This window comes from Globicephala melas, chromosome X (genome assembly GCF_963455315.2).
Source record: "Globicephala melas chromosome X, mGloMel1.2, whole genome shotgun sequence".
NCBI classification, from domain to species: Eukaryota; Metazoa; Chordata; class Mammalia; order Artiodactyla; family Delphinidae; genus Globicephala; species Globicephala melas.
Window position 1 is genome coordinate 3,156,483 of NC_083335.1, and position 11,383 is coordinate 3,167,865.

At 39.0% G+C, this 11,383-nt stretch overlaps 1 protein-coding gene across 1 annotated transcript; it reads left to right on the forward strand.

Moving 5' to 3' along the window:
* Window positions 1-1,230: 1,230 nt before the first annotated feature.
* Window positions 1,231-2,211, forward strand: LOC115847297 (melanoma-associated antigen 10). The gene has a single exon (XM_030846988.3). The coding sequence runs from the start codon at window positions 1,334-1,336 to the stop codon at window positions 1,985-1,987; it is 654 nt and encodes a 217-aa protein (XP_030702848.2). The 5' UTR covers window positions 1,231-1,333; the 3' UTR covers window positions 1,988-2,211.
* Window positions 2,212-11,383: the final 9,172 nt, after the last annotated feature.

The window sequence follows — 11,383 nt, forward strand, 5'->3', positions numbered from 1 at the left end:
GTCCTCAGGAGGTCAGGTGTTTGGTGTGAGGGGTGAGCCTTCAGGTCCACAGAGGGTGGACTCCCAGGACCCCGAGGGAGGACTGAGCAGACCCCCAGCCCTGGAACAGGGGCCTCAACAGAAACCTGCCCCTGTGGTCAGCGCTGGGAGGCCAGGCAGGATGTGAGGAGGAGGTGAGGACCCAGCATCTCCCCATCCTAGGACCCTCGGGAGGCCCTGGGCAGGTGCGGCCACCTGTGGGGCCCCCTCATTGCTTTCTGTTCAGATTCGGGGTCCTGTTCTGAGTTTCTCCTCCGGCCTGCAAAGGGGAGGGTCCAGGCCCTTAAGGGGAACAGTGAGCACGACGAGCGAGCCCCGAGGGGACCACCAACCCCAGAACTCAGAACTGGGGGGACCTCACAGAGTCCGGCCCAATCCTCCTACCAGCACCGAGGCCCAGAGCTGTGCCACAGTGTACACAAGAGGTGCGCCCTCCATTCCTCTTACAGGGGCTCCAGGACCCGGGAGGCGAAGGCCCAGGTCTGAGGACCGTGTCCTCAGGGCACAGAGCAGAGGAGGCCCAGGCAGTGCCAGGAGTCAAGGGGAGGTGCGTGCCCTGAGTGTGTACCCAGGGGCTCCCCCTCCCAGAACAGAGGAGACCCCACAACACCCAAGTCACCCCACCGCCCTGTCAGCCCCAGAACCTGGGGCCGTGCTGGCTGCACCCTGAGGAGCTCCCTCACTTCCTTCTTCAGGTTGGCAGGGGACAGGCCACCCAGGAGGAGCGCCCCTGTGAGGCCCGAGGGCAGCCCTTAAGACGAGACCTGTAAGTGGCCTTTGTCAGAGATGCCCAGGGTACCTTTCTCGCTCACACTCCCTCTCTCCCCCAGGTACGAGGTCCCCGCCTGTCACCCCTGCCCACCCTCCAGTCGGCTTCCTGACACCAGTCGTCATGCCTCGTGCTCCAAAGCGACGGCGCTACATGCTTGAGGAAGACCATCAGGCTCAAAGTGTTCCCACGGCTGAGGAAGAGGATGATTCCTCATCTTCCTCCACCTGCTCCTCCTTTTCCTTTAGCTGTTCTCTGAGCTTGAGCTCCCCAGAGGAGCTTTTTACTCTTTCTGACACCCTGAGTCCTTCACAGAGCCTTTCGAGTGCCTCCCCCTCCCCGTCCCCCACTGCTGTTGTCTCTACTCCATTGAGCCAATCCGACAATGGCTCCAGCAGCCAAAAAGAGGAGGGTCCGAGCACCTCGCAGGCCCTGCCAGATGCTGAGTCCTTTCCAAGAAATGCAATTAATGACAAGGTGGGTGATCTGATAGCGTTTCTGCTCCTCAAGTATCGCACCAAGGAGATGGCCACAGAGACAGAAATGCTGAATATCATCACCGAAGACTACAAGGACCACTTCCCTGTGATCTTCAATGAAGCCTCGGAGTGCATGCAGCTGGTCTTTGGTATTGATGTGAAGGAAGTGGACCCCAGCGACCATTCCTATGTCCTGGTCACCACCCTGGGCCTCACCTATGATGGGATGCTGAGCGATGGGCAGAGCATGCCCAAGAATGGCCTTCTGATATTTATCCTGAGTATAATCTTTATGAAGGACGACTGTGTCCCTGAGGAGGAGGTGTGGGAAGTGCTGAGTGCGATGGGGGTGTATGTCGGGAGGGAGCACTTTGTCTATGGGGAGCCCAGGGAGCTGCTCACCAAAGTGTGGGTGCAGGAGGGCTACCTGGAGTACCGGCAGGTGCCTAACAGCGATCCTGCATGCTATGAATTTCTTTGGGGTCCCCGGGCCCACGCGGAGACCAGCAAGATGAGTTTCCTGGAGTTTTTGGCCAAGATCAATGGAAGTGACCCTAGATCCTTCCCTCTGTGGTATGAAGAGGCTTTGAGAGATCAGGAAGAGAGAGCCCAGTCTAGAATTGCCACCACAGATAATATTACTTCCATGGCTAGTGCAAGTTCTAGTGCCATGTCCAGCAGCTTGTTCAACCCTGAGTGAAGTCTAAGGCAGATTCTTCACTTTGTGTTTTAAGAGGGCAGTCAACGATCTAAGTAGTAGAGGGCCAGACTTGGGATGAGGGAATCATAGTGAATAACATCTTTCTGTTTCTGTTCCATTGGGTGACTTAGAACTTTATAGAACTTTATCTTCTTTTATTTTTGGTATTTTAAAATGTTGTTGCTTAACTAGAAAGTCTGCTAGCCTCAGAATCTAAGTTTATGAATGACATTGGTCACACATTTATTGTTTCTTGTCTGGTTTAGGAGAAAGAGTTTTGCTATTTTGTAAAACGAATTGGGAAACCTTCCATTTTATTTGTAGTCTGTAACAAGATAAGATGGCATTAGAATAGGAATTTCCTTGGAAATGTGAAAAAGCTTAGTAAAATAGAGAAAAAAATTAAGTGGTTTATTTTACAATTCTCATCATTTTTAGTCTATTCTGTAAAATTAAGATATGTACTTGGATTTTCTTAGCTTATTCAAAAATGTAGAAGAAATTAAATAGTAATAAATGAAATCTCTGCTCACTGGCTCATTTATTCCACAGACCTTCATGGAGCCTCTGCTCTCTGGAAGGCCCTGTGTTAGTAGTGGGGACACTAGGAAAAGCAGGACACACCCACACCTAGAGTGATGGTCTAGGAGCAGCAGTCACATGAGGAAGATGTAGAGATGTCCCCTAAGTCCCACAGAACAAGGGAAAATGGGACAAGGCGGTGGGGCTTCAGGAGTGAGCACTCAAGTGTAAGTGCCCCAAACCAGGGCAGTTTGGGGCTTTGGGAAGCAGGGGTTCCTTCTGTGGGAGGTGATGATAATGAAGCTGGGTGGTGGCAGTGGCCAGACTCCCAGACGGTGTATCTTAGGAGTGAGAGAAAAACCTAGATAGAAAAACTGCTCTTGGAAGTTCCTTTTGGATAGTGGATAAACCAGAGAGAAATCACTTCCTGGGGCAAGTAAGGAATTTGTCCTGTATTCTTGTCCCAGTGCAGTTGAACACAAGACATAGCTGTTTTATAAATATCATCTGCAAGGGTTTCCTGAGAAATAAGGGTGAATATCTTTTGTATGATGCCCAGAAGTCACTGTGCAGGCACCCTTTTCCCTGGCCTGGGAGAGCCAGTGATGACTCTGTTAGAAGGCATTTTAATTAGATTACCTTTAATGTAATTTGGCCAGTTCTGAGCCATGTATAGATTTGGGGGGGGGAATTAATGAAAATAGCGATTTGGATGGAAGAGCAGCTGGGAGGTAGGGACAGAGTTGGTCTTTGGCTCAAATTCTAGGAGCTTTGAGTTGCATCCAGCTGGGGAAGACTTCCCTACACCTAAATATAAAAATATATCCTCTAAGAAGGAAAATTTACTGAGTTTTATTTACAAAGCAGCATGGTTGGCTGATTTTGGTATTACATGTCCTATTGCATTGAGTATTCTCTAAGATGTACTGGATAACAACAGCAACAACTTCTAGAGTAGAGGGTAGGAGTACCTGGGGTCAAATTAATAATAGAAATACAGTAGTCCCCTCTTATCTGCCAGGGATTATGTTCCAAGACACCCTGTGGGTGCCTGACACTGTGGAGAGTACTGAACTTTACATATACTACGTTTTTTTCCTATACTAATGGGTGAGTAGCATATATAGCGTGGATATTCTGAACAAAGGGATGATTCATGTCCTGGACAGGACGGAGTGGGACGGCATGATTTAAAACTTATGAATTGTTTATTTCTCGAATTTTGTATTTAATATTTTCAGACCCTGGTTGATCTCAGGTAACTGAAACTGCAGAAAGCAAAATGGCAGATATGGGGCAACTACCATAACAGCTAATCATTAAAGATTGAACCAGGCACTGTGTGAGGTGCTTTACAAACATTACATACATTCCAGCAGTCCTACAAGACAGGGCTCATCAAACCCACTTGCTTCACAGATGAAAAACCTGAGGCCATAGGGCTTGGTAATTTTCCCATGATTGCATGGTTAATAAGTGACAGGGCAGGGACTGGATCCCTAGCCTAAATTTGTCTGGAGCCTGTGCTTTTCCCACTCAACCCCAGCCTGATACTAACCTTCTGACTCTAAATCATTTCTCTTTTCAGTACTCTATAAAGTCTCTCAGGTGACCAAAAGAAGGACCCTATACCCAAGGTACTAAAAGCAGTCCTAAAGAAGGAAGGTGACAAAATCAATCAAACAGGATTTGGGTATTTTTTGTGGGCTTTATTAACATAGGGTCCTCCTGCCTGAGTTCCAGTGTCCCCTGAGAGCTGAGGTGCCAGATGTCTGTCTAGTCCCAGCACCTTCCCACATGACAGCACCCATCCCCTGATCTTCCCCTATGTGCCCTCCAGTCCAACTCTGGAACCTGACTGACTTACCAGCTCATCACTGCTGCCTCTTCTGAAATCTGTGCCCACTCCCAATGAAACAGCCCATATCTCTTGCCCTCCCCCTGACATAAAGCATTTCCACTCCTGGCAGAAGTACCCAGGCTGTCTCAACCCACTGCCCACTTACAGTGTCCCTTTGGCATAAGTGTTCACATTGGACAGTGATGTTTAGACATCTGGCATTACTTCTGTCCCCCGCCCAGGTATCTTCAACAAGCTTTCTAAATGAGTTTATAAGTAGAATCTAACTTGACATGTAATCGACCAGTTCTTGGATATAACCCTGAAGTTAGAAACCACCCTGATATTTGCAGCAGGATTTTAATGGAGCATCTTATTTGAAACGGGCCATGAACACATGGCACAGATTTATGAGCTTACCTAAGAGGTCAAAACCCAAAGCCTCCCTCAAGAATTAATATTGTTAAAATGGCCATACTACCCAAAGAAATCTATAGATTTAATGTGATCCTTATCAAATTACCCATGACATTTTTTCAAAGAACTAAAACAAATAATCCTAAAATTTATATGGAACCATAAAAGACCCAGAATTGCCAAAGCAATCCTGAGGTAAAAGAACAAAGCAGGAGACATAAACCTCCCAGACTTCAGACAATACTACAAAGCTACAGTAATCAAAACAGCATGGTATTGGCACAAAAACAGACATACAGATCAATGGAAAAAAGAATAGAGAGCCCAGAAATAAATCCACACATCTACCGTCAATTAATTGTTGACAAAGGAGGCAAGAATATACAATGGGGAAAAGACAGTATCTTCAGCAAGTGGTGTTGGGAAAGTTGGACAGCTGCAGGTAAATAAATAAAGTTAGAATCCACCCTCACACCATAAGCAAAAATAAACTCAAAATAGCTTAAAGACTTGAATATAAGACATGACACCATAAAACTCCTAGAAGAGAACATAGGCAAAACATTCTCTTACATAAATCGTACCAATGTTTTCTTAGCTCAGTCTCCCAAAGCAATAAAAATAAAAGCAAAAATAAACAAATGAGACATAATCAAACTTACAAGCTTTTGTACAACAAAGGAAACCATAAACAAAACAAAAAGATAACCTACAGACTGGGAGAAAATATTTGCAAATGATGCGACCAACAAGGGCTTAATTTCCAAAATACACAAATAGCTCATACAACTCAACAACAACAACAAAAACAAACAACCCAATCATTGTTTTTGACAAGAAATCTACTCTTATCCTTATGTTTGTTCCTCTGTAGTAAAGTGCCTTCTTTTCTCTTGGTACTTTTAAGATTTTCTCTTCATCACTGATTTTAAGTAACTTGAATATTGTGGGCTTTGGTATAGTCTTGTTTTTCACATTTCTTGTTCTTGGCATTCTTTTTTGAATCTGTGGGTTTATAATTTTTATCCAGTTTGGAGATTTGTCATTCAAATATTTTTTCTATCTCCCCTTTTTCCTCCCCTTTGGGGTTTCCAAATATATGTGCATAGGTCACTTGAAGTTGTCTCACAACTTGCTAATGCTCTATTCATTGTTTTCAGTATTGTTTTCTCAGGGTGTGTTTTTTCTGGAAAGTTTTATTGCTATATCCTCAAGTTCACTAATCTTTTCTTCTTACATGTCACGTGTGCCATTAGTCCAAACCAGTGTATCTTTTCAATTCAGACATTGTAGCCTTCATATCTCAAAATTTATTTAGGCTCTTTTTTATGTCTTTCATGTCCCTATTTAGCATGTTTAACATTTTGTCTTATCATTTGAACATATGGTACACAGTTATATATAACACTGTTTTAAAGTCCTTGTCTACTAACTCTATCATCTGCCTGATTTCTGGGTCAGTTTTAATTTATTTTTCTCCTCATTACTGTTCCTGCTTTCCTGCTTCTTTGAATGGTTGGCAATTTTGCTTTCTATTTTTGTCTTTAAGATTTTTTTTTTTTGATGTGGACCATTTTTAAAGTCTTTATTGAATTTGTTATAATATTGCTCCTGTTTTATGTTTTGGTTTTTTGGCCCTGAGGCGTGTAGGATCTAGTTTCCTGACCAGGGATCAAACCCACACCCCCTGCATTAGAGGGCAAAGTCTTAACCACTGGACCACCAGGGAAATTCCGGCTGGCAATTTTGACTGGATGTCAGACATTGTGAATTTTACTTTCTTAAATCCTAGATATTTTTGTGTTTCTATAAATAAATATTCTTAAGTTTTTTCAGGGACACAATTAAGTTACTTGGAAACAAGTTACTGGTCTTTTTGTGTCTTACTTTTAAACTTTGTTAAGTGAGATAAAAAAGGTGCTTAGATTATGACTAATAGTTCCTCTCTTCTAAGGCAAAACCACTCTGTGTATTCTAACTGAGCCTGATGAACTATGAGGTTTTCCACTCTGACTAATGGGAATAGGAATAATTGCCAGATCTGCATGATCTCTGGAGATTTCTCTCTGTGGAGCTCTCTCCTCTCTGGAATTTTGTCCTGCAAGCTCTTGCCACCTAGCATCCCTTAGACTCCCAGCTCCATCTCAACTCAAGAAGATGGCCAGGCTCTCCATTATACACTGTGGCCTACAGTCTTTCTCTGGGCAGTAAGCTTGAACAATCTTAGGGCTCATCTCACTTGTTTTTCATCTCTTAGAGAACACTGTTCTTTGCCTGATGTCCAATAAATTGAAAATCATTGTTTCATGTGTGTGGTCTATTTTTTTTTAGTTGTTTGAGGTAGATGTGTAAATTTGGTCCCTTTTACTCCATCATGGCTAGAATCAGAAGTCCTATAGTCCAAATTTATAACCTAAATTTTCTACATATGACAGTGTCCCAGTATTTCAACTTATTCAATTTAAAACCAAATTGAAATGCTGTGGTACACATATATATGTTAATATAGACATATGTACAAAAAACTAAGTATATACAGTGAAATAACAGCAATATTTTCTTTTGCTGGTAGAAATATAAGTGATTTTTAAATTCTCTTATTTGTGCTTTCAATATTTCTAAGCCATCTAAGGCACATAAGAATTACCATTATAATAACAAAATACTTTATATATTTAAAAATGTGAATTAGATTACCAAAAATAAACACTCATTATCTAGATGTTTTGTTTGTAATATTGATTAACTTCTTGATGGATTCTATTCAGCCCCTGGTATGCTTACTGATTATGCAACTGTAAATAAACAAAAAAAACCCTGTGAAATCCAATTAGTAGGCTATGTTTTGTCATCCAACTTCTCTCAGAATTTCAAATACAATCCCTCACAGGTAAGAATCTATCTTATCTTTAAAACCATCCTTTCAGAAAAACTAATAACAAACTTTAAAAGGGGAAATTATATTTAAGTCATATTCCCAATAACATGATATTGGATCCAATATTTATAGGAAGGATTGTATGTAGGCAATACTGGCAGGAGGAATTATCATTACTACTGTCATTATTTTGAGTGTTGTTTATATGTCCCTTGTCAAAACTTGTTTATGTTCTCTTGTAACACCTCATAATAAATTGTTGTTTAAAATATGTTTTTCAGTCATGAATGTCATTAATTCTTAGTGAAAGTGCACTTTTTAAAAACACTGATTTTCCTAACAATGAAGTAATATTTTCATAACAACGACCCACATTTTCTTTAATGGACTATTATTCAGCACATAGCTTCTAAGTTAATAATGCTTATCTTTCAGAAACTGAACACCATGTAAAAAGAACTGTGATTTTTAATTTTTATTAAAACTTCTTTGCCATAGATAATACACGCTTGGTTGTTAGCAATATCTTTCATACTTCCTTTGCGCTTTGACAATTTCTCCATTTTAACACTGTCATTCACACACTGTCCTAATAAAGCCATGAATGGTTTCTCTGATATTGATATGATTCCATATTCTTGTGCCTCAGGAATTTTCTTACCACTGTATCATTTGTCCTTTGTTCTTTTTGAAACGCATTAATCCCTGTTTTTTACCAAATGATTTTGTTCCAAAGATGTTTCTGCAGATTTTCAGTTACAAAAAATGTGCACATAATTTATTTGCAATGGAATAATCTTATAATATTTTTATTTTTCCTTTTAAAAATATAGGTTCATATTCTCCAAAAAAGAATAAAATAGAAATAATAAATACCAGTATCTTTACCAACACTTTTTTAAACCAACTTTGTTTTATATATAACCAGAATTTTCCCCTTGCAAAACAGTAACTATTCCTTATTTTTGCACATTATCACCTTGTCCCTTTACATGCATTTGCTGTAGATCTACATGATTTGCTGGTTATTCCAAACTTTTAAACAATTACACATTACTACTACATTACACGACATTTATTTATGATTTAGAATATGTGTTCTGTCATTTTTATGCTTTCTGAAAACTCATGTAACATATATCCCTTGGTCTATATCTACAGTTTCTTATACTTTAACAGTGTCCAAAGCCATTGCTTCTCAACAACTTTTAAAATATCATTGAGTATTTCAGTTTCTCTGATCTGTTCAAAGAAACAGTTTTGGTGACCATTGATATTAATTACTATTTTCCTAATGTCAATTTCACTGATTTCTGCTTTTACCTATATAGTTCCCACCCTTCTGTTGCCTAGGGTTTAATTTACTTTTCTTTTTATAGTTTCCTACAGTGGAAACTTAGATTATTGAGTTGAGCTCTGTCTTGCTTTCTAATTTAAGCATTTAATGACATAAATTTCTCTCTACATACTGCATCAGCTGAGTCCCACAATCTCTAATATGTTGTAATTTTATTTAAATTCCCTTCAAAATACTTTCTAATTTCCCTCAAGAATTTATTGTGAAACATGAGCTAGGCAAAATGTGTTTAATCTCCAAATGTTTGGAGAATTTGCAGATATCCCTTGTTGTATTCTGTAATTCCATTATGAGTAGAGAATATACTTTGCATGATATAAATTCTTTTACATTTGTTAAAAGTTGTTTTATGGTCTATCTTGGTGAATATTCCATGTGTACTTGAAAATAATATATATTCTTCTGTTGTTGTGTGAAGTGTTCTCCAAATGCCAATTAGATGAAGTTGGTTGGTAGTGCTATTTGAGTCCTTCAATATCCTTGCATGTTTTCTGTCCACTTTTTCTAACATTTACTCATAGATGAGTGTCACAGTTTCCAAATACAACTGTAGATTTGACTATTTGTCCTTTTAGTTCTATCAGTTTTTATTTCATGTGTTTTGAAGCTGTGCTTTTAGGTGCATACACATTTAGGTTTGTTATGTCTTCTTGATGAATTCTTATGTAATGTTCCAGTTTATCCATGATAATATTTTCTTCTAATGAAATCAATTTATTCTGATATTGATGTAGCCACACCAGGTTTTTAATTTCTTATTTTAATATTTTAAAATTATTAAACAGTAAAATTATCTTATTTCAGTGTACAGTTAAATCTCCTGTATAGATTCATGTAACCACACTACAATCAGGATTCAAAATAGTCCCATAACTGCCCTCAAACACACACACACACACACACACACACACACACACACACACACACACAAACACAAACACAAACTCCCTTATGCTGGTCCTTTATAGTCTTACCCTCCTCTCACATCTAACTTTGACAACCACTCAACTGTCCTCCATCACTGTACTTCTGTGTTTTCATAAATCTCATATAAATGGAAGAACAGAGTATGTAACTTTCTGAGGCAATTTCACTCAGGAGAATTCCTTTGAGGCTCATTCAAGTTGTGTGTATCAATAGTTCATTCGTTTTTATTGCTCAGTGGTAGTCCATTATATGGCTGCACCACAGTTTGTTTATCCATTCACCTATGGAAGGACACTGGGGTTGTTTCTAGATTTGGGCAAATATGAATGGAGCTCTTATAAACATTCATATGTAGGTTTTTGTATGAACATAAGTTTTTATTTCTTCCTGGAGTGGTTTCACTGAGTCATATGGTAAGTGTATCTCTATAAAAAAATTACCAAATCATTTTCCACAGAGCTGTGTCATTTTATATTCCTACCACTGTGTATGAGAGTTCAAGTTGTTCTTCATCCTTGGTAGCACTTAGTAATATCATTTTTAAAAATTTTAGTCTTTCTCAAATATGTGTTATGATATCTCATCATGGTTTTAGTTTTCATTTCTCTTATAGCTAATGATATAGAACAACTTTTCATGTGCTTATTTTCCATCCATATTTACACTTTGCTGATGCGTCTACTGACATCATTGGCCCATTTTCTAAATTGGGTTCTTTATTTTCTAATATTTGAGTTTTGAGGGCTGTTTATATTTTCTGGATATGAGTCTTTTACTGGATATATAATTTGCAAATACTTCCAGCTTGACTTTTTATTCTGTGTTTCTCAGAAAAAAAGTTTTTAATTTTGAAGAAATCCAATTTATCATTTTTAAAATTTTATGAATCATGCTTTGGGTGTTGCGTTTAAGACCTCTTTGCCTAACTTCAGGTTGTGAAGATTTTCTCCTTTTTTTTTTAAAGTTTTGTATTTTTCACTTACCCAGTAGATTTGTTACATATTTGCATAAATTATGAGGTTTAGATATTCATTTTTAACATAAAGTCGTCTAATTGTTCCAATACAAATTATTGAAAAGACCAAATTTCTCAATTAAATTGTTTTAATCCTTTATAAAGTCTCCATAGTTCATATTTGTGTTGGTCTATTCTGGACTCTCTATTTAGTTCCCTTAATCTATGTGTCTATTTCTTAGCCAATATCACATTGCACTTATTACTATAGCCTTATAGGAAATTTTAAAATCAGCTAGCCTGATTTGAATGAGATTCTTCCAACATTATTCTACTTTTTCAAAATTTCTTTAGCTATTCTAGTTCCTTTGCCCTTACATAAAATTTTTGAACCCTCTTGTCTATACCAGCAAGAATTACTGCTGAGATTATTTTTTAAACATTTTTATTGGAGTATAATTGTTTTACAATGGTGTGTTAGTTTCTGCTTTATAACAAAG